General features: G+C 41.2%; 1 protein-coding gene across 1 annotated transcript in view; it reads left to right on the top strand.

Annotated features, from left to right (window-relative positions):
* Positions 1-9,480: 9,480 nt before the first annotated feature.
* The window catches only part of Asah1 (N-acylsphingosine amidohydrolase 1), a 33,630-nt gene continuing 18,839 nt past the window's right edge, over positions 9,481-24,271 (top strand). The window contains exon 1 of the mRNA XM_036166627.1: positions 9,481-9,746. Coding sequence (XP_036022520.1) covers positions 9,552-9,746 — 195 coding nt within the window. The 5' untranslated portion in view covers positions 9,481-9,551. The remainder of the gene's footprint in view (positions 9,747-24,271) is intronic.

Genomic DNA, 24,271 nt, shown 5'->3' with positions numbered 1-24,271 from the left:
AATTAAAAACCAGATTAACATAGTGTTAGCAAGAACACAAACCATAGGAAATTTGTCTGCTTTTGAAGTAGAGGGAATCACTTTGGTTAACTATGGGAGTATTTCACACTTTGTTTATTTGCTTCCTTGAGGTCATTGTGTAAGATCTACACTCACCATCAGTGTCTAAGGATGGATTTTGTGTTTCCTGACATGATTCTGATCAAGTGACATATACAGTTGTGGTTGGTTTGGTCATGTTCATGTATCTATTAGAAATCCAAAAACAAGCCCCTAAAACTTCATGTTATAGCCTAGAGAACAGAGAAAGACTTATCAGTTATATTCCGAGATGCCCAGGGTATTATACATAAGCTATAGTTCTCCCAAGGTCTAACACAAATTGATGAGTTTTCAGATATTGGTCGAATAGTGTCTTTATCATGTCTACCTATATGGGGAAAATAAGACACAGAAAGTTAAAAACAAAACAAGTATGGATGACGAGAGAGAAAAGGACAGGTGTATAGAATCCAGGTTAGAGCTGGACTTCATTTTGCCAACGAATCATTGTTGTTTAGACAGTTGAGTTTCTTCAGCTCTGTAAGTAGTCAGTCAATTACTCATGTGGCTACTATGCATCTTCACTATGCCAGGCATTATGCCTGATGTTGCAGATATGATGCAACCATCAGACAAGTAATTGATTATTCAATAATTAAAGTGTGCAAAGTACTAGTAAGGAAAAGTACAGGATATTTGAGAATTGACAAGAGGGAGAGAGATGTAGGTCAGGGAAGCCTCCCATGGGGACATAGGTTAAGATGAACTCTGAAGGATGAGTAGAAATTACACACATAATGGCTGGCACGGGAGACAATATGCCATGCATAGGAGGAACCTCGTGAACATTCAGAACACTGAGATAGGATGAAGCAATGTTTTCAATTGAATTGCTTTTGGACTGGGAGAGAATGAGTCAGGGGCAGTAAAAAGAAGAGGCAGAGGCAATGGAGCTTCTGATATGAGTCTTCCCAGACATGTTGAAAATTTTGGACTTGACTGTGATGTTATTAGGAGACTATTGAAAGTCAGGAAGTGGTATCAGATTTTCATTGTTGTTGTTGTCCTTGGCCTCAGATTTTCATTTTTAAAAGAGTATTCTGACTAGGTGAAGTGGTGCACATTAGAGAGAGAATCTCAGCACTTGGGAAGCAAAGGCAAGCAGGTCTCTCTGAGTCCCAGGCCAGCTTGGTCTCCATGGGGAGTTTCAGGACAGCCAGAGTGACATCGTGAGGCCCTATCTCATGAAAGGAAGCAAGCAAACACAAAAGAGAAGTTATTTGGACTGCATTGTAGAGTCTGCGGCATACTGCCCCAGATGTGCCCAAACTCATCATCTAAAATGATGAGTTCATGTAGGAATTCATCACAGTGGTAGAGGCCAGAAATTAGGGCAGCCTGGACAACAGTGTTGGCAATAAGAAGCAATGGGAATGGTTGGATATGACAAATTATCTTAATCCTTAAGAGTAAATGCAAGAGATCAAGAAAACATGAGTCAGGGCAACTCCTAAATCCCCAGCATTAGCATTTGATTTAGTAGAAGAAGATTTGGAAAGTGGAAAAAAAAAAAAAACAACAAAAAACTGATGGGTTCAGTTTTGCCTTCTTATTAGATAAAATAGCATTTGGCGAGAATAGTTACAGAATCTGGACACAGGAGAGATGGCCAGGAATGAGATAACCTGGAGGCAGGAACTGATGTGGAAGCCAGAGAAGATCACTGCTTACTGGATCCCTTGCCATGGTTTGCTCAGCCTGCTTTCCTATAGCTCAAAGGACCACCAACCCAGAACTGGCATCGCCCACAGTGAGCTGGGCCCTCCCACAACAGCTATCACCAAGAAAATGCACCACAGGCTTGCCTACAGGCAAGTCTTACGGAAACTTCGTCTCAATTGGTAGGCCCTCATCCAAATGACTCTAGTTGACATAAAACATAATTTTTTTTTATGATCAGGCCTGGCAATTTAGTGTAGTGACTAAGTGTATATGCCTCAGAATTTGAAATATTAGGCATAACTACTCAGTATCCAACACAGATTTCTCCCCATAAGATGGAGAATACAGTTTGAGGCCAGCTTGGTCTACAAAGTGAGTTCCAGGACAGCCAGGACAGTCCCACAGAGAAATCCTATCTTGAAATACCAAAAACAACAACAACAACAACAACAAAAAAATGGAGACTACATTACTTATTTCATATCTATATTGATCTCCAAGCCAACTTAAAATCTAGAATACCATCTATCAGTGACCTATTATCCTTTATATTATCATAGCTATCAGTTGGTATATGATCTAAATATAATTATTTTTTAATTCATTTATTAAATAACTATTCATAAGCTATGCCAAACATTGTATTAAGTACTGAGAATATAACAATTTAAAAAAGTCTATGACATCGTGGATTTTACATTCTGGCTAGCGGCAGACAGACACTGGCCAAATAAAGAGGAAATAGTAGGTGGTAATAACATTCAGAGTTATGTCTACCAGTGCTGGGAACCTAAGGATTATCTACTGGGTGATTGCTATCTTATACATGACTCTGGGTGGAATAATCCACTGAGAGGAGTTATTCAAACGTTTGAATGAGCCACATGTATATCTAGGACAGAACATGCCTCAAGACTGAACAGTAAAAGTGTCAAGTTCCTAGACAGGCAGATCAGGGTAAACTACCTCAAGTTTAAGTCACGTCTATTCTATATAGCAAATTCTAGGTCAGTCACGGCTACATTCCAGGACCCTGTCTCAACATACACACACACACACACACACACACACACACACACACACACACACACACACACACACACACACAGTAATATATGTATACTAAAGCTTGTAATATATAATAAATTTTATAATATATATATACATATATATAAATTTTAAAGTTGCCTCCTATTTAGAGCTGGAAAGTCCACTATCAGAGCTCAAGCCTCTGATAAAAGCCTCCTTACTGGACCCTCACATAGCCGAAGGCAAAGGACAGGAGAGGCCAAAGATGGCATGAAGAGCCTCTTTTATTCAGGCTCTAATCCTACACATGAGGGACAGCCCGCATGAAATCACCTCTTAAACACCCTACCTCCAAACGTATAAAATACTCGAGTGGGAGGGAGTTGAGCATGCATTATTTTTTCTTTAGTTGTAAACTTGAGGCTTGGCATTAGTGTGTTACTGGTGTGTGTGTAGCTTTGATAGCTCCTACTGTTCAGCTTGTACATATAGTCAGTAACTGGTTTCACTTGTCATTGAAGGAGACCGTCATACTTCTCACTCTTCTGAGAAACAACTGAGAACTATACACAGATGTTAGATAGGGTTAAAGATTAACTTTGTTGCTGACTGTAGTGGAGCAGACCGGACAGCTTAGCCGTCATGTCAAAATGAGATTTCATCTTTTCCTCTGCAGTGAATCAGTACATCCAGTTAACTGACAAACACAAATTGCGTCCTGGGCACACAGCCAGTTGCTAAGATGAGAGGGTATGATGAGTGCAGGGCGCAGCTGGGGCTGGGACAGAGTCTTCATCACTAGCAGCCTGGTGGCAAGGACTTAAAGAAGCTTCCCTCCTTGAGTGCTTTCACTCTGTGTCTTCCAAAGCTAACTGCTTTCTCTCTGTGTCTTCCGAAGCTCTCCTTTCAAGGTGCTTTTTCTAGAATTTACAAGCCATCTTGTTACAATTGTATTGTTAAGATTCCTTGGAGATTGGACTGTCTAGGAAAACTTGTTCAAAGGCAGCAACTGTTGGTTAAGCGGTGGTGGGGGAGAATACGGAAGGGGGGAGTGTGAAAAGAAGAGAGAGCATGCCCACTTTTTAGGCTGTGGCAGGCTGGTTGACGTAATTAAGGACATAATCCTCACAGCAACTACTTCTACTTCGGATCTTGTCATCTAGGGTTCTATGCAGTGAGCAGATTGCCCTGGAAGGCAGATGTGAATGAGAGAGCCAAGGAAAGACCAGGTCGTGCACATACTGTGACTCTTACAGCGATCTACCAATTAGGCAAGGCGCTCCTCCTCCCTTAGAGAAACCTCAATGGAAGAACTCAGAGAGAAAGGTCAAGTTCTCTTCCTCAAAGTATCCGATGTAGGTCTTGGTTTTGGGAGTCCTGAAGCTCACATAATTTGGGTGTTTCTTTCTGAGGAAAAGAATTCAAAACTAGAAGCATAAAAGCTTTAGCAGAAGACGAGCAAGGTTCCTGAATTGGTACAGGAATGGAGGAGCAAGCTCCACAGCCTTACTGTAACCCTCCTCTGCTATTTAGAAGGCGATGGCAGTTTTCTGTGTGTATCAGGGAGGTTGCTCTCCACCACGGTTCCCCTGGCAGGCGAAGCAACTTGAGGTTTGTAATGAGGAGCAACGTGCTTTAGACTAAGGCTTCCGCAATACAGCGCAGTGGCTCATGGAAACCGAGTCCAGCTGTCAGACAGGCTGTGGGACTGACTGGTTGACCTAACATCCTAACAATGTCACCAATGACCCAGTTTCTTCTGATCGGTCCACCGCGCTGTCCACTGTATCTCCTTCATCTTCAGTGGCTCCCTTCAAGTCTGCATGCACAAAAATGCCAGCCGCTCTGGACTGCAAACTTCCTCTTTTTTTCTGCCAGAAGAGAGAAAGCAACTGCTTTGACGATACAGCCCGCACGATTCCTGGCTTCAAATCAGTTTATTGGATACAAGCACCTGAGTAAGACCTAAGCCAAGCGTTTCGGCAAGAGGAGCAGAGCAATGTTAAATGTCGTAGGCCAGTCAGGGGTCCACCTCCCCCGCCCCCGTCCCCGCCCCCCAGAGGGATAAGGTTCTGACTCATTCCAACCCTGTAGCTGCTACAAGATAGGAATCGAGATCTGTGCAACATCCACAGTACAAGCCAGAGAGTCGATTCTGGCCTAATGGGCTAGCTATATTGAAACTTTTCATGATATTCTTCGGATTTATGGTTTGCCTTCCATTTGCTACTTTTCTCCGTTGGGAGGCTGAAACCTCCAGAGGACAATAATCATTTATTCACTAAATTTTCCTAGCACCAGCATTAAGTCTTCAATCTTTTTTGAGAGAACAAACTTATTACACACTAGAAACAATTTGTTGAAGCGTTAAATAGCTAATTGTAATCAGTTATGTAAAGTAGGTGATATATAAAGTTAGAACTGTTTAGCTGTTGTAGGAGTTAAGTTAAAAATAAGCTTCAGGGCCAGGGCTATAGCTCAATTATAGGTGAAGTCCAGGTTTAGAATGTACAAGGCTCTGGCACATATGAAAAAATAAATGAGTAATATCCTAGTCAGAAGTATATCTCATTAAGGAAAATGTCAAACAGGACAGGATTTTTTAAAAGTGGCTCTTCAAATATAACACATTTAAATTGTCATTGATTCAATAACATTTCACAATGTTTCACAAAGAAGTACAAATGGAAAGATAATCATTATAACCTTTATTTTGACATTTATAGAGGGTCAATTAGATTAAATGTGAGCTCTAAATTGTTAGCTTTGTAACAGAAAAAAAGGATCACTTTATCTCAAGCTGAGGTAATATTTCATATTTTTAAAAAATTAATAGTTAATAAAAAAAAACAAGTAACCCATGGCATGGTAAAGCAACCAGAAGAAAGAAACTGTACTGATTTTATGACTCTGATTTTCTATTTTTCACCTCTTACCATCTGTATTCTTTCCTAGAAAACAGACAAAAACTTCTCTTAAAACACATATAACATTTTAAATGTACCAGGCCTTTTTAAATTAACTATAATTGTTGAGTGGTGGTGGAGCACACCTTTAATCCCAGCACTCGGGAGGCAGAGGCAGGCAGATCTCTGTGAGTTCAAAACTAGCCTCATCTACAGAGTTAGTTCCAGGATAGCCAGGGCTACATAGAGATACTCTGTCTTGAAAAACTAGAAAAAAATTAAATATACATAATTTATTTGATATCATGGCAGATCTCACAGGCTTACTGAAGTTCTAGGTTACAAGTGTCTAAAAACATACCCAGCCCCTCTAAGCTTTTTTTCTTTTTTCTTGTAAAAACATATATATTTAAGTTTGGTAAACTGTTCTTTTAAAACACTTATTTTTCAAACTGAAATATTATCTCCATAGTTCTTACCTTCTAGTACAAACTGTTACATATTCAGTATTTATTAAATTGAGTCATACTTTCTGGGTAAGTGCTGTATTTCATTTAGGTTGAGGAGATAGATTAGGTTACAATTATTTTAAATCAAAGCTCCACCTGGGGAACCTAGGAATGTTTTATAGGAGATTCAGATGTCTATGGCTTGCAAAAAACTTTGGCTATTCCTATAAGCAATTTAAATACTTACATTGACTTTTGCATATTAAACAGGTTATCCAATTCTCAGACTTGATACTTCTCTGGAGAGTTTGAATCACCTTTTCTACATACACAGTCATTCACATATACATTTCAATATCATCTCTATAGGTACATCAGTATGCTTAAACCACTATAAAGTATCCTAATGTCACATCTTGCTCTTACTTTCTGTACACTTTTAGCATTGGGAATCTAGTCTAGCCTGGTGAAGCCTTGACTCAAAAAGTAAAAAGGGGTCCAGGGATAGAAGCCAGTGATAAAAACTTCATTTAGCGTTTGCAAAACCCTGGGTTCAAGGCCCAGCACTGCACACTCAAAAAAGATGTTAGTGTGTGTGTGTGTGTGTGTGTGGTGAGGGAAACATATATAACATGATATACTCTCAAGGAAGAAGATTTAAATTTAATTTATCTGAAAAGAAACATCAATAGTATAGGGTAGATTTTGAAAATGGTTTATATGAAGATTGTGCATATGGTTATCATGTCAATTTATGTGAACTTTCCTTATAAAGCATCTCAAGTTCGTTAGATCACCTAACGACCAAATACTATTTCATATGTAAAAGATATGTCTGGTGACATGCTGAAATTACTCTCAGTAGTAATTAAGGTGAACTAATCAAGTAGCCATTTGGTTTGGTAATAGCTACTTAAAAACGGGATTCTCTGCTTTTGATAGACTTACTTTAAACTTCATGGTAATTAGGCAGATTCAATACTGAACATGTGTATTCAGCATTATAAAAATCCCCAGAGGGAAGTGCCAGTCTTTATAAGGGCTCTTGTCTCTGATCTGTTTTCCTTTCTTTTTACCTCTGACTTCACTTATTTCTCCCTCATTCAAGCCACACTGGCTTCTCTGGTATAGCTGAATATGTTGGACGCTTTAAAGCATTAGCTAACAATCATCTCTCCAGATTTCTTTAGTTTCTGCCTGATGTCCTTGTTTTTGTTTGTTTTGTTTTTGTTCCATAAAATGCCTTTATTTTGAAAGCATTTATGTGAATATACATTATTTCCCCAGTTTTGGTTAGTGTGAAGAAATGAGCTTGGATGTCCTGAAGTAGTTAAACTTAGCACTATAGTTTTTTTGTTTTGTTTTGTTTTTTGAGACAGGGTTTCTATGTGTAGCTTTGGTGCCTGTCCTGGATCTCGCTCTGTAGACCAGCTTGGCCTCAAACTCACAGAGATCTGCTTGGCTCTGCCTCCTGAGTGCTGGGATCAAAGGTGTACGCCACCACTGCCTGGCATAACATTATTTCTTTACACCAAATGTTATATTAAAAATCTGGACTATGCTCATATGCATGGTGTTAGTAGTCTATTTCCCATCTAGTAAGCTTCATAAGGGAAGAACTTCCTGTTTCTTTGTTGCTTCCTCACATCTAGTGTCAGAAGAGAACTGTGTGTCACAGTTTTCTTTGTTTTGGAGATGAAGTTTTGCTATGTGGTCTAGACTAGTTTGAAACCACAGTCAGTGGTTTCAGTCAGTGACTGAAAGTAGCCTTCTGCCTCATGATCCTGAGTTTGGGGCCTACAGCTGCCCTCAGTGTTCCCCTTCAAAAAGTGAGTATTTTCCGATCTTGCTTACCTAAGCAGGAACCCAAGTGTGTGTCAATCCTGTGCTGTGTTTCAACACTTAAACTTCCTCAAAGAAAAAACTTGTTTATCACATGCCCCCAAATTTAGGTGGTGAAAACCACATCAATTTCTCATTTCCCAACCTTCAAAAGGATTGTTTGCATTTTCTTCTTCCTTCCTTCCTTCCTTTCTCTCTCTCTCTCTCTCTCTCTCTCTCTCTCTCTCTCTCTCTCTTTCTTTCTCTCTCTCTCCCCCTCCCTCCCTCCCTCTCTTTCTTCTCTTCTCTTCTCTTCTCTTCTCTTCTCTTCTCTTCTCTTCTCTTCTCTTCTCTTCTCTTCTCTTCTTTTCTTTTCTTTTTTAAGACAGGGTTTCTCTGTGTAGTTTTGGTGCCCGTCCTGGATCTTGCGCTGTAGACCAGGCTGGCCTTGAACTCACAGAGATCCGCCTGGCTCTTCCCGCGGGGGCGGGGGAGGGCTCCCCCCTTCCCTGAGTGCTGGGATCAAAGGCATGCGCCACTGCTAGCCGGCTTTGTTTGCATTTTCTATGGAAACAATATAACTGGCAAAACTATTACAATACACACACACACACACACACACACACACACACACACACACACGAAAAAGAAAGGAGAAATACACGGATCCCCAAGCACTGGGGTGGAGTGGGGATGAAATCAGATTTTAATGGTTCTGAAGTTTTCATGCAGCATTAAACCTCCCCCACCCCACCCCCCCCAAAACCAAAACAAAGCAAAACCCCAAAACTTCGTGAGATGTCTGTCGTTGAAGCAGAAAATGTAAATCCAGAAGGCAAATTTTCCTGTTGGATTCTAGGTAACTCACCCTATTAAGGCGAGCCTTGTCCCAAGGATGATGATTCGAAAGCCAAGCAAGTATTCTACTTCTGTCGATCTGCTTTTCAGAAGTGTCCTAGGTTTAGGTCAGGTCGGCTAATCTGAAGTCTCAGGAGCTAAGCGAAAACACTCTAGTTGAATAACTCAACAAATATGTCGAAGAAAGTCCCACCCTTCGACCTCTCCAATCCGGGCATAAGAGCAAGAAATCAAAATCCAGATTTTAGCATTTAGCAGTGCCGTGAAATCCCAGGCAGGTAATTCACAGCCTAGAGCACCCGAGTGATGAAACTGACCCAGACACCTGCCCCTTTGGCAGTGATCCCCCTCGGGCAGGATATATAGGGTGACTCACTTGGGCCAGCCTTCCCCGGAGGACAAACTGGGTCTGACGTTATGTTGTGAGACTCTGGGTCCGTTTGGTGGGCTTAGGAACCACGACGCCTGGGTGCCGACCTCTCCTGAGTCAGTGGAGTCCGGCCGGGAGGAACCGATCACACGGCACCCCGGGCCCAGCCCCAGCCAGGGCAAACCGAGAAGGTGAAGTCCTGGGGAAAGCTGGAAGCCCCGCCCCGGGGGCGTGGCTAAGGCTGGACGAAACCACTGCCCGGAGTGCTGGGGGCGCAGCCCCTCTCTTGCCTTGTGCGTGGATTACACTGTGGGGCCTGCGGCTCCTCCGTCTCCGGCGTGTCCCCCGCCGTGTATGGTGTGGCTCGGGGTAGCTGGTCACGCGTCGGGGGCGCGGCCTGCTCCAGGCCGAGGTGGTCCCCAGCCGCGGCTGCTGAGGGTGTCCCTCGGTGCGGCGCGGGCAGCTGCGAAGATGCTGGGCCCGAGTCTCTTCACCTGGGTCCTCCTGGCGGCGACTGTCACCTGCGCCCAGGCACAGCAAGTGCCGCCGGTGGGTGAGCTCCAGCCGAGGCGCAGATGGGGGTGCAGGTGCAGGCACAGGCGGGTGGGGGGGCGCAGCTGTGGTGGGCAAGGGACACCTGCTCGCCCGCTGCATCTGGCGGGGACCTAAGGTTAGGTCCCGCGGAGCTTGGATGCAAATCCCGGGCGAAGTCGCTTTGGTGCTCTCTGGAAAGGGAGCACGTTTCAGGGAAGTTCTAGCTTCCACGAACGACTGGGTAGGATTCAGTCATTCTCCAATCTTGGTTGTTAATATTTGTAGGCAGAACTCTCTAGAGGAAAAGCTACCGATTGCCTGGTGACTTTGGCATAGTCTGCCCGGTTACCAAGTGCTTTCTTCTGAAGAAGCCCACGCAGGAAGCTGTGGACCACATGCAGTCTTTGTCCAGATAGTGGGAACCTCCCCCCCCCCCCCCCCCCCCCCCCCCAGCCCCCAGCAAGCTGCCCTGGCTGTGGCCTTCACGCCCAGTCTTGGAATGCCTGTCCCGTGGTGCTGCGCGGAGTCGCAAGGCCGCGGACTTTATTTTTTATAAAACCGCAAGAGACATCAAGGGACTAGAGTGACTCTTGCATTTAATACAATAGGAAGTAGCCCTAGAGTGAAAATCTAGCCAGAGGTCACATCATTATTCACAGAAACATGTCTAAAATTCAGGCTCTTGGCCACAGTCTGACACCGACACTTCATGAATTGATTTTTTTTTTTTTTTTTTTTTAACAAGCTATAGACCTAAGGCTGTTTGTTTTGCTTTGTTTTGGTGCCAGTATATTTGATAACTAGGAACCTGGATGTACCTTCCCCGAGGCAGATGACATGTGGAAACGGCAGGACATCGAAAGTGGGAACAGTAGGAGTTTTTTATTCCTAGAAGGAGAAATGCTTTCTGAGTTTTGTTTTGTTTTGTTTTGTTTTTGTTTTTTAAAAGAGAAAGAAAGAAAGAAAGAAAGAAAGAAAGAAAGAAAGAAAGAAAGAAAAAAAAAAAAAGGCTGGATATTATCCAGTCACCAGAGTAAACACTACAGACAGAAAAGCATAGTATGTACAAATGTTTGAATATCGTAAGGAAGAGCCAGAAGTTTGCTCTAGTGCAGATAGAGAATTACTTTTCTGAGCTAGGTTGGGATTGTGAGGATTGTGAAAAGATTTGGCATTTTGGAAGCCTGTGTCTTTTACCCAAAGATTACCAAAGGGACATACTGATAGTTGAGCAAGTTAGCTTTAGTGTCGAAGTGAAGGACTGAGAAAATACCTTTTCAACCACGGGTTAAACAACAAGTTAAAAAGAAACTTGCTAGAGAATTTGAACTTAATCCAGGATTTGTTCTAGATTGGGTAACAAGTATCATTCCTTCTCTTGGCAGCAGAAGGCTTGTGTTTTGAGCTACAGGGTGTTCTTTATCAACGTGTAGACCAAAGCCCGACAAGCTTGCTTTGTCTCATTTTAATGTCTCTGCGGAATTTAATTCTCTGAGTGTGTTTGTGTCCAAGAACAGAACATAAATACCCAGGGTCCTACATGCCTGTCTGGTGTTAAGTGATGTTGGTTGGGAACCGCAGAGTAGTTTCATGTACTGGTCGCTGGTTATTATTTTTATTTCTTAATACTTTGTTTTTAGGCAAAGATGTTTTATTGTTTGTTTCCTCATTTGCTTTTTCAGTACTAGAGTGCTCACCCAAGACCTTGCACATACAGACAAGCTCTTAACACTAAGCTCCATCCCTAGCCCAAGCAAAATATTTAGTTGTTTTCAAGGTGCGAAGTCAGTAGCACTTCAGTTGACTTAATAGTTTTACTCAAAACTGTAGGCAGATTTTTCCTTTGGCCACCAGCACACAAATAATGACACGGGGACTTATTAATTATGAAAGCTTGGCCTTTAGATTAGGCTTGTCTCAACTAGCTCTTATGACTTAAGTTAACCTGTTCATATTAATCTTTGTTCTGTCACATGGCTTTTTACCTCTCTTCCATCTTGCACCTCCTGTTTCCTCTCTGCTTGTTGACTCCACCCTCCTAGATTCCTCCTCCTCTTCCTTTCTCTCCGTGGAGTCCCACCCATATCTCCTGCCTAGCTATTTGTCCATTGAACTTTTTATTACACCAGTCACAACAATACACCTTCACACAGTGTGCAAATATCCCACAACATTTCCCCTTTTCTATCTAAATAAAAAGAGAAAGTTTTTTAACTCTAAAAGTAAAACTATATCCAACAAAAACAATTATCAGCCAAGAATTACACTCACAATGTCCAGTCCATTTGTACTTGGCAAATTCGGAGAAAATACTGTATTATCTAGCCTATCATAGTGAGTCCAAAGTTTTATACCTAAACTATTTTCTATTATATCCTTTTAGAACTTAAAACATCTTCTTAGATAAACAATGTAAGCTTTTATGTTTCTCAACATTATAAACTTTACATCTCTTATGTAAGTTTTTTTTTTTCTTTTCTGAATTTTGTGACAAGGAACACTGTAACTATAACTGTGTGGTAAGTTTTTTTTTTTTTTTTCTTTTCTGAATTTTGTGACAAGGAACACTGTAACTATAACTGTGTGGTCTTCTACATCAAGGTCTAGAAAAGGATCTATTACCTGAGTAAACAGGGAATGCAGAATTAGCAACTTCCAAAATTATAGAAATGACAGAGACAGCTGGCTGCCTGGATAGTCATACAAGGTTCCCCTGCAACATTGGGACATCCATCTTTGGCCTACAGGCCTAGACAATCTGACAGACTTTTCTGTGAAGCAGGAATTTTGAAGGCCTGTCCTATGGCAAAGTTCAGCAGTTGTTTTCTTTTGTGTCTCCAATTTGTACAGCATACTATCAGTAGTCAAGGCAAGGGCAGTTTTTTCCCCCCCTACATGGCTAGCTTTGCCACAATAAAAGGAAACTCCATATGGAGGTTCTTTGATGCCCATCATCCTTTTTTCAACTAAATTGGTGCTGCCCGGAGCAGACATGTCTCACTGTCATTAAAAGTCTTATGTTATTTAAACATTTTAAATGCCATAATCTGTAGGTCTTTGAAGTGTTTGAAGACTATCTATCTAAAATATATTTCCGTATGGCCTTGAAAACATACCTAACACAATGGCAATTGTTAGAGATGACTAACTATTAGCTTGGTTTCTTAATTATCCTAAATGGTTTATAATAATACCTTTTAAAGATTAGAACTTTACATTACATTTTTAAATGAGCTGCATGTGTACAATACCTTAAACAAGAGTAGGAAAAAAGACTATTAATATACAAAAATCCATATTAGTGTAAAATATTTGACACTAGTGGGTGTTCAAAAGTAGATTCAGCAATCTAACTTTTTATCCCAGCATTCTATATCCCCCTTTTCCCTCCATAAAGAGATCCCTGAATCTAATCTCCTTTTTTTCACCGTTTTTCCTGACCAAACCCAATGACAACTTACAACCAACACCTCTAAATGATGACAAACATCAATAACAATGATCAAAAACCACCCACCCCACCTCTTGGCAATATGGGTGTTGTGTTCTCTATACTGCCTCCTGTTGTCTGGGGGTAATGGCATCTTTAGGGGATTCTGAGAAAATTGAGATAATGGTCAAGTCCTGGGAGAGCTAGCTGTTGTCCAGTCTCGGTGTGACAGTGTGAAGTTCTGGCTGGACCATCTCAGCTAGCAGCTTTGAAGTTGTTCTAGTTGTAGAATTTTGAGGAAACTGCAACAGGGGCACTTTGAGAGACTGGATTACCTGGGCTACTTGTCTTTATTGATGTCTGGTCCTGGTCCTTTTTTTTTTTTTTTCTGAAAACATATAAACTTTTAAAGGTAACATATATATCTGTATTAACACAAGTATGGAATGTGTGGTGTGTGCAAGTCAGCTAAAAATAATTTTTTTGTTTTATGTTTGAGCAGGTAAAACGCATCTGTCAACTTATAAGTCCATTTGGACTGTATTACTAAACCACTATCTATGTATTATGAAAGGATGACATTTAATAATAATTCATGAGAACTCTGTAGCCAGCAAGATTTATCATGTCTCATCCAGTCTCAGAGCTGTTCCCATGTAGAGGGGTCAGCATATAGGTAACCTGTTTTTTGTTTTGTTTTGTTTTTTTTGTCTTCCTTGGTTTCTTTTTTTATGTTTGTAGTCAAGATTTTCAGGAGATCTCCCCCAGTCAAATCTGATCTTCATTAATTTTGAAAAGAACCATAACTTTTTGTTTCCTGTGAAAACAAAGCCATAACCTCTCTGCCAACACAACATACTTTGTGACTTCCATTCTGTAGTGAAGACATTCTTAAAATATATATGTTGGCTTAATTTAATAGTTTCTATAATCCTGTTATAGCTGGTTCTCAGCAGCTATTGTTTTTGTTTATTTGTTTGTTTTTTGTTTTTTTGTACACCAGCATTTAAAAAATTCAAAGTCAACAAAGTACCATACAGGATCCAGATGCCCAATGTCTTTCCCATCTTTATGTGGCTTTTTCCTATTATATTACTTTAAGACTTTACTATTTTTAAACTATTTGTTTTATGACTGTCTATACCCCCCCCCCCTTTTTTAAAGTATCTCAGCACATTTTAAAGAATACTGTATCTGTTCAGAGGTTTTCTCAGTCTAGTCCTCACTTTCTGTGCATCTACAGTGTTCTCGGACCAAGTGAGCAAAATCTTAAACTGCTCCCTTTTGGTTCGTGAGAGTGGAGCCTCATGCCTGTGTTCCTGGCCTGGAGCTGGTCTATCCACCTGAGCTCTGGGAAGTTTCTGGGTCCATGCTGCAGTAGGCATTTCTGCCTAGTCTCCTGCAACCAAATAGTGGGCTACCAGGTGCTCATAAACACCATTCAAGTGCTCGGTAGCAGGGCCTCTTAAAAGAGCTGTGCCTGTGTATGTTGCAAGCACAGAGCCTACTCGGAACTTTTTCCCCTAGCTTTCTCGGGCCCTATGTGGAGTTACATGCCCCACATTGGGTGCCAACTGTAGGTGGATTTTTCTTTTGGCTGCCAGCTCACAAATAACAACACAGAGACATCTTATTAATTTTGAAAGTTTGGCCTTTAGCTTAGGCTTGTCTCAACTAGCTCTTATAACTTAAATTAACCTGTTTATTTAATCTACATCTGTCATATGGCATTACCTTGCTTTCATCTTGCACTTCCTGTTCCCTCTCTGTCCGGTGACTCCACCCTCTAGATTCCTCCTCCTTTTCCTTTCTCTTCCTGGAAGTCCTGCCTATACTTCCTGCCTAGCTATTGGCCATTGAGATTTTTATTATACCAATCACCACAATACACCTTCACACCATATACAAATATCCCACAATGCAGAATAACGAATATCAAAATCTAGTCAGTCTCCTGGGATCTGATTGGAGAAGTGTTTTCACAGGTCTTCAGTGAATGAGAAAAATAAGTGTAAAACAAAAATCAGTAATTTTCCTTGTAGTCTGGTTTATGGCCATTTTATTGTCATTGAACTGTTCTCATTAAAATAATGAAAAAGACAGGTGTTATGAGGAGGGGACTTATTTTGTTTTAAAATCTTCACTTACAGATTAAACATTGGGAGCTTTCTGTGATGAGGCACTATTAAAAATTTCACTGAACTTGAAGATATTGGGGCCCAGTTTTTCAGAGCTGCCTGGGAGATTGATAACTTTAATTCTCTGACAGAATGGGAGGCAGTTGCTTTTCAGGTTTTGTTGTCTTGTTTGTTTGGTTTGAATCATTATATAAATGACCAATTATATTGTATTATATAAATGACCAAATGTATTTTGGCTGGTCACTAATGTATTTCAAAATGACTAAATATATTTCAAAACATATGAATATGGACGAGGGCTAGTTTTAAAAGACAAATGAGTTATTTGGTTTGGAACATCAGCTGGGCTTTTTAAAAGTTTTGTGTTTGAGGCTTGAAGGTCATCTTAAGTTATTCCTCACCATTGCATCTATGAAGAGTCCACTAAGATATGATGTGATGAGCTGGGCAGTGGTGGCACACGCCTTTAATCCCAGCACTTGGGAGAATAAAAGGGCATGTTTCTTAACAAACATAATTCAGATGGAGAGAAACATGGTTGCTGTCATGTCTTCTGGGCTTTAACTGAATGCACCCTAATAAGCTATTGATATTTAAATAAACAGTAGATGAATCAACCACTTAAGAGGGCAGTAGCCTAGTTTATCATGTTGGCTGACTCAATGCCAGTGATCAGGAAGGACTCTGGCAGAGCACTAAGAGAATAAATTATACCTGTGTATTCTTTCCTTTGTAGGACAGTAGCATGGACAAAACCATCTAGGGCTTAAGAGATTAATAGAAGCTTTATAATCATCACTGTTAATTCACCACACACATGGGATGCTGACATAAAATTGTAGCTCCTTTTAGCAATTCATTACACAATCGTATGCACTCTGTTGTACATCTTCTGGGTCTGCTCAGACTTATTACTGAGAACAGTCATTTCTCTCACTTTAGTTTGTTTCCTTCTAATCACTCCTCACCCTGCTGTCATTTATTTTCTGTCCCTAAACTTTGCAGAATAAGATGACCAATAACCTCTAGTCACCAAGCAGAATGGGCATTTCATTCTCAGTGCTATTTAAAAGAAGTGACCCATCTCCTTCCCTTCCTTGCCTGTCCTGTCACACTAAACTCTCCCATTTGGGCTGCTGCGTTAACTTTGCTGGGCTCTTCTTTACTTGACACACACGGGAAACTCACTTAGCTTCTTGACCATTTCTCCTTTTCTCATTTACACTCTGTAGAAGAGCTTTTCTGCTCCAGTGGATTAAAATGTTCTTATTATTCCGAGACCCCCTGGCTCATCTTCTAGACGTCTCTCTAGCTATTTCCATTAGATCATAATATATATATTATGATATATATATATATATATATATATATATATATATATATATATATATATGTTTTTTGTCTATTTGTTTTTTGAGATAAGGTTTCTCTGTGCATCCCTGGCTATCCTTGATCTTGCTTTGTACACCAGGCTGGTCTCAAACTCAGATCTACCTGTCTCTGCCTCCTGAGTGCTGGGATTAAAGGTGTGTGCCACCACCACCCAGCTGTTTTTCAGTTCTTACCACTTGGGCAGGTCAGCTTAATTCCTAAAGACCTGACTGCCCACTTTCAGTTTCCCTCAAAGGTGTCCAATAAGAGATGTGCCTATAATTTGATTTTAGCTTTGGATCCTATGACATGCAAATATAATGAGGAAGGGATAGTAGTCATTATGTTTCATTATTTATTTGCTTAATTTAGACTGGTTATCATGAAAAGATCTGAACTATATGCAGTTTATTTTCTTTTAGGAATCAAACAAGCACTGTGTGTGTGTGTGTGTGTGTGTGTCTCCTCTGTGTGCACATACAGAGGCCAAAGGGTAATATTATGCCTCATCTATATTGTTGTCTACCTCATTTGAGACAAGTTCTTTCCCTGAACCCTTTTAGCTGTATTGGCTGACCAGGAAGTCCTTAGGTCTATCCTGCTCCAACCCTTGGCTCTGGGGCATGTGCCACCATGCCTGGTTTTCTTTGTGTGAGCTGGAGATTTAAACCCAGCTGCCATGCTTGGCAGCACTTTATCCACTCACTGAGCTGTCTTCCCAGTCCTGGAAGCACTGATTTTATTATTATGCTGTAGGAAGCTGTGGTAGAGCAGGGGCTGCCTGGGCTCTGATCTGTCACCAGTGTGTCATGGCTAGTAGAGCTGAGCCCAGCATTCTGAACATGACTGTACAGTCCCCAGTCATCTGAAATTGAGTGAAAGGGCAGAAATGGGATGTTTGTAAATCGAGTCAGATTTCTTAATACTTATTTTTATTTATGTGTTTGTATGAGTGTGTGCCATATAAGTGAGTATGCCCTCAGGAGCCAGAAGAGGGCCTCAGATTCCCTGGAGGTCCAGCTACAGGTGGTTGTGAGCCATCTGACATGGGTCCTGGGAACTAAATGTGGGTTTTTTACAAGAGCATTGTGCATGCTTAACTCCTGAGCCATCTAGTTTTCAGGTCCACTACAAACCTAACTAAAAGTAGGGATATTTAGAAGAATTTTATGTTGCTCATGTTAATATAAATCAAAATTACATTTATAAAGTTAGTAATTATCCACCTTATTAAAAGAATAGCTTTTATTTTTATTTGATTGTTTTACGTGTATGGGTAGTTTGTCTGCATATATGTCTGTGTACTACATGTTCAGTGCCCAAAGAAGCTAGAAGAAGATGTCAGATTCCCTAGAACTGGAGTTACAGATGGTTGTGAGCTACCATGTGGGTGCTGGGGAGTTGGGTCCTCTAGAAAAGCAGCCAGTGCTCTTCACTACTGAGCCATCCCTCTAGCCCCCACTAAATGATGTTTTGAAAATTTGTATTTGTAGTTGAAGACTTTCTTTAATAGAGTACTACTTTTTTGGTGACCATCCTAAAGTTTATTAAACAAGAACTAGCCTCTCTCTCTCTCTCTCTCTCTCTCTCTCTCTCTCTCTCTCTCTCTCTCTCTGTGTGTGTGTGGGGGGGTGTGTGTGGTGTGTGTGTGTGTGTGTGTATGTACACATTTGTGTGTTTAAATGTAGGCACATACATGCCACCACTCCACTCATCTGGAGGCCAGAGGACAATCTCGGTTGTTGGTCTTTGCCTTACAGCTTGTTTGAGACAGGGTCATTTTGTTTTCATATGCCATGCTAGCAGCTCGCCAGTTTCCAGGCATTCTCCCATCTTTGTCTCCTGTCTCCCTGTAGGAGTGCTGCGGTTACAGCCTCTTGTGCCCTGTGCTATGCTTTTATGGGGTTCTCAGAATTCTTACTCAGGTCCTCACAGTTATTTTCCCAGCTGGTGCTTTTGTTCACCAAGGTATCTCCCAGGCTCCCCTTCCTTCTTTCTGTTATTTGAGACAGGGACTCACATAGCCAGCTGGCTTTGAACTCAGTATGTGCTGAAGATGACCTTGAACCCATGATCTTCCTGCCCAGGTCTCCCAAATGCTGGGAGTACAGGGTGCACCATCTTGCCATGCTTGCGGGAGCTTTTATTGCTTTACAATTACTTCAGATAACGATAGCTTCAAACATTTAGAAATGTCAGGGAATAATTCTCTAAAAATTCCCCATACAATGTAAAATAAAACCATGCAAGTCAAAGAATGAATATTTGGAAATATAGATCAGGTGTACATGGATAAAGAGAGTGGAAAACATGGACAGACTTATGAAAAGTTAGTCTCCTAGTCCCTTCCTTCTCCTCCAGTCCACTCCTGAGAACAACCACCTTCAGTTGTTTCTGTTCTTAGGTGACCAGGTAATCACCTGCTCAGTATCAGGTCATCCAGAGCAGGTGTCTCCTGGCACACTAGTTTTTACAGCTGAGCTGCTTTGATTGCTTGCAGCCGTGCTATATGGGGCACTACAAATTAATAAGTTATCTTTATACATATTGATACTGATGACATGGCTGCACTATGTATGGCAGAATTAATTAGGCCCAGGTGTTGCCTCTCGCAAGCGCAAGGATGGATAAAGAGCTTATTTTAAATGCCCTTCCCACTGTCACTGCTATTCTGATTGCTTTGTGAAGATAACACTCATGAAGTTCAGTTCACCATTAAAAATAGAGAGGAGGACTGAGGCAATGGCTCAGTGGGTAAGCACTTACCATGCAACGGTGAGGCCCTGTTGCGGAATATTGCTTTAGCATGTAAAGGTGTGTTGCATTTGTTTCTGCTGCATTTGTTTAACTAGGCAAAGATATGTTACATTTGTTTCTGCTGCATCTGTTACCTTATGTAAGGATGTGTTGTTGTTTCACCTTGCCTGCCTAAGGCACCTGATTGGTCCAATAAAAAGCTGAATGGCCAATAGCTAGGCAGGAGAGGGATAGGCGGGGCTGGCGGGCAGAGAGAATAAATAGGAGGAGGAGGAGGAGGAATTTAGGCTCAAGGAGGAGAGACTGAGAGAGAACAAGTGAGAAACAGAAGGAGACTCCCAGGGCCAGACATACAGACACAGAGTAGGACATACAGAATGAAAGAAAGGTAAAAATCCCCTAGGTAAAACGTAGATGAAGAGAAACAGGTTAAATTAAGTTATAAGAGCTAGCAAGAAATGAACCTAAGCTAAGGCCGTTCATAACTAACAAGAAATCTCCGTGTCTTGACTTGGGAGCTGGTTGGCTGCTCAAAGAAAGCCTGCTATGAAGACCAGAGTTCAAGACTCCAGAAATCCATGTAAATGCCAACTGGTTGAGATAGCCACTCTGCAGTTCTTAGTCTCTGAAGGTGGAGAAAGGGGATCCCCAGAGCAAGCTGGCCAGCAAGATTAGCTGTATCTGTGAGCTCTGAGTTTGATTAATAGTCCTGACTCAGTCAATAGGTGGAAGAGCAACGAGTGTGATTCTGGACATCTGCTTCAGGCCTCCACATGTGCCAGGTGTGACCATGTGCACCCACAATCCCATCAGGGTAGAGACAGGAGGATGGCTGGAGATAGCTAACCAAGCCAGCCCAGCCAAAACACAGATTTCCAGGTTCATTAAAGACCTTTTCTCAAAAGAATAAAGCAGAGGGTGATAGAGCAGGACACATAGTGTCCTCCTCTGGCCTTCACAGTGAATGAGTGTGTGTGTGTGTGTGTGTGTGTGTGTGTGTGTGACACACAGATGCACATGTGTGTATTACACTAACACACACTAAAATAGCTTCAGCATGGTCACAGACTTGTGCAGTCATCGCTGCTATTTAGTTTAGGACAATTTACTCCCCCACCCCAAGAGGAAACCCTCCTCATTTGCCCATTAGTTTCCAACTTCCAGCCCTAAGCAACCTCACTATGGATTTGCTGGTGTGCATATTTCAGAGGGCACTGTACAGTGTACGGTCCTTTGGGACTGACATCTTCTACATAGGATAGTTGTTTGTGGCTCATCCTACTTGTAGCATGTATCAGTTCTTCATTTCTTCTTGCCAAATAATATTCCATCCTAAGACATACCTCATGTTGTTTGTCTATCCTGCAGTTGCTGGACATTTGGGCTCTCCCACTTTTTGGCCAGTATGAGTAACACTCCTGTAAATATCACAAACATGTTTTTGTGGGAGTTTATGTCTTCTTATCTCTTGGGATAGACTTGGAATCAGGATTGCTGGGTTTTATGGCACTGTTTACCCGACTGAGGAATGGCCAGATGGTTTGGTAAAGCAGCTGCTGTTTTGTATCTTGCTCTCAGCCTGAGTGATCCTGGTTTCTTCATGCCCTTAGCAACATGTGCTGTTACTGTTTCTCATCACCGTAGGCGGAGATGATGCTGGGTATCTCTTCTGTGCCTTTGGGCCATTTGCATATCTCCTGGGAAAATGTCTACTCGGATCTTTTGTCTGTTTTAAAAATTAAGCTGCCTTTTTATTACTAAGTTGTAAGATGTTTTTAACTATGCTATAGGCGTATGTTGTCAGATATACACTATGCAGCATTGTAAATTCAGACTTACTTCTGGACTCCTGGTTCTCTTCCATTGTTCTGTGTATTTATACCCACAATAGCACCCACTGTCAGCCAGGGTGTTCAAGATTAATGTGATTGCCCTAAGAGTTCCACTTTCTTGTTTAAGTGAGGGGAGATCATATAGTAACTTACTTTCACTTACTATTGTAGTACATTTTTAGCTTCATTTTAATTAATGGTAGGCTTCCTTATGACATTTTCATGCATGCTCAGCATTGTTCTTTTCTTGTGTTTGTACCCCAGTACCTTCTCTTGTCTCCCCTTTGCCCGTCCACTGGTCCCTTTGCTCCCCAAAGATTCCCCTCTGCTTTCGTGTGTGTGTGTGTGTGTGTGTGTGTGTGTGTGTGTGTGTGTGTTAGTGGGGGTCAGCAAGACTCACGATACCTACCTTTCTCTTTCCCCGTCCATCTCCTGTGTCCCCCTGTTCCTGCAGACCCCTTCCTTTCCCACATAGTCCCAATTCTTATAGGGAGTTTTAAACCCGAGTCCTCTAACTTCGTTCTTTTCCAAGATTATTCTAGCCCTGTGGATTGATTTTAGGAATCTGGCCACATTAACAGAATGAAGTCTTCCACCCCATGACCCTGACAGCTTTTATTTACCTATGTTATCTTTAATTTTGTTGGGCAGTGTTTTATAGTTTTAGGTGTACAAGTTTTAAATTTCCTTGGAAAAGTTTATTTCTAAATACTCTTGTCTTGTGTTTGTGTTTGAGACAGTCTCAACTTATAGCTCAGATTGGCTTGAGCTTATGATCCTCCTGCCTCAGCATGGAGGAGTGGAATGGGATTGTACATGTGTACTTTGTACATAGGCATTCCTTGGATGCTTTTGTAAATGGGATAGTTTTCCCTTATTTTAGCTTTTCACTCTATAGATATATGATTGCTAATTTGGTAGATTGATCTGGAGTCTTGCAGACTTATGCTTAATATTTCTAGTAAGTTTTTAATGGATCCCTTTGGAATTTTGTATTCAACATTAAACATTACCTCTTTTCCATTTCAGATGCTCTTTTCTTGCCTTATTGCCTTGGCTAGCACCCCAGACATCATTGTCTCTCCTGGGTTCTTCTCCTTCCTTTTTCAGTTACTTTTTTGTTTTGTTTTCACTCTTGCTTAGTAAGTTTTGATAGAATCATTGCAATGGTAATAATACCCACTTCTGAACGTTGTTACATGTTTCATTTTAGAACAGTGAAAATGGAAATGGTAATCAGTGTTTTACTTGTCAATATTGGTCATTGTCCAATATGCCTTGGTTTTATTTATTTACCTATAGTTCTGAAGTCCTCTACCAGCTGTCCAGAATCATGCAGTTTTGTTTGTTTGCAGCATCATTGGTATTGAACCCAGAGCTGAATAAGCATGCTACTGCCCCTGCTCTATGTCCCTAGCAACTCTTGAGTTTTATTTGTATTTATTATGTACCTTACCTTTGTAGGCCTGAACCCTAGAGTGTGTAATTGCTTTCTTCCTTTTTCTTATGCTAGAAGAACCCAAGCTAATGTCATCCATTTATCCCCTCTATATTTTCAGGGTTCTTTTTCTTTTTTTTTCTTTTTTCTTTTTTTGGCTTTTTGAGATAGGGTTTCTCGGTGTAGCTTTGTGCCTTTCCTGGATCTCACTCTGTAGCCCAGGCTGGCCTCGAACTCACAGAGATCCGCCTGCCTCTGCCTCCCAAGTGCTGGGATTAAAGGCGTGCGCCACCACCGCTCCGGTTCGTTTTCTTAACATGTATTTTTATTCCTCCTAAAATCTACTGAGTTCCTGTTGGCATCATCACCAGGTTAATATTTGCACCATTTATTTATTTCTCAATGCCATTTTACATGTCCCATACATACACACTAACAATAAAAAAATGTAAAAAAGAAATTTCTGAGCAAAAAAGTTTATTTAGAAACATTTATAAAACTTAAAAAAATGCAGGGTGTCACTGGGCATGGGGGTGCATGCCTTCAGTCTTAGCATTTACAGATAGGGGAAGCTCCATGAGTTCAAGGCCACCCTGGTCTCCATAGTGAGTCGCAGACTACCTATGGCCACACCATCAGATTCTGTTTCTAACAAACTGCACTATATTGAATAAAAGTCACAGTTGTTGCTTTAGTTTTCAGTCAGCCCTGTAGCCTGTGAGGCTCACCTGGACATAGTCATCAGAGTTTCTGTGAACTTCTGCTAGACACTGAAGCAGAGAGCCTGGCATTTCAACATGTCAGTACCTAACAGCTGGGTAACACTGAAGTTTTGTACTTGGTTGTTCTTGTTTTTGTTTGTTTGTTTGTTTGTTTTTTTGAGGTCCAAGCTGAGGTTGAGGCATTTTTGAGCAAGAACTTTTTACGATCAATATTATTTAACACGAACTACTTTTTGCTATAGACTTAATATTGTGTGTTAAGGAGTTCACTTGCAATATGCTTAAAGAAGAAACCTCTCCAATGGTAAGGGCATTTTGGCAAGAGTGAAGTGACTGTAACTACTTGCCATGCTATCACTAGTGAATTCTGAGATTTCCATTCCTACACAAGAGTTCAGCAGATAGTCCAAGCTCCACCTGACATTTCAGTAGTTTCCTCCCCACTCTACCTCTTCTTAGTGCATATTTGTGCTTTTTCTTTTACTTTCACAGTATTGGGTCACTAGAGGGGAGGAGATAAACATACTTGCTACATGGAAGAAGTAACAAGAGTCACAAATCTACATGAACTTCTTTTGCCTGATTTTGTGTTAGGAGAAAATTCAGTTTTGCCACTAAGTGTGAACAGCCACTAAGTGTGAACAGTTACCCCTGAAGCAGTCTTATTGATTCCATGCCTCCAGCAGTGACCTCAATGTTGGGGCTGCCTTCCTATCAGGGAACACGGTATGGCATTGAGAAGGCACGGCCAATTATAGCACAATGTGCTACTGTAGTGGAGATGTGCACAAACACGGAATATCTAGTAGGAGATGACTGTGTTTATGTCGGAGGGAGATGAGACTTCAC

This window comes from Onychomys torridus, chromosome 17 (genome assembly GCF_903995425.1).
Source record: "Onychomys torridus chromosome 17, mOncTor1.1, whole genome shotgun sequence".
Classification (NCBI taxonomy): Eukaryota; Metazoa; Chordata; class Mammalia; order Rodentia; family Cricetidae; genus Onychomys; species Onychomys torridus.
Note: the sequence above shows the minus strand (reverse complement) of the source record. Positions and strands in the feature narration are given on the sequence as shown.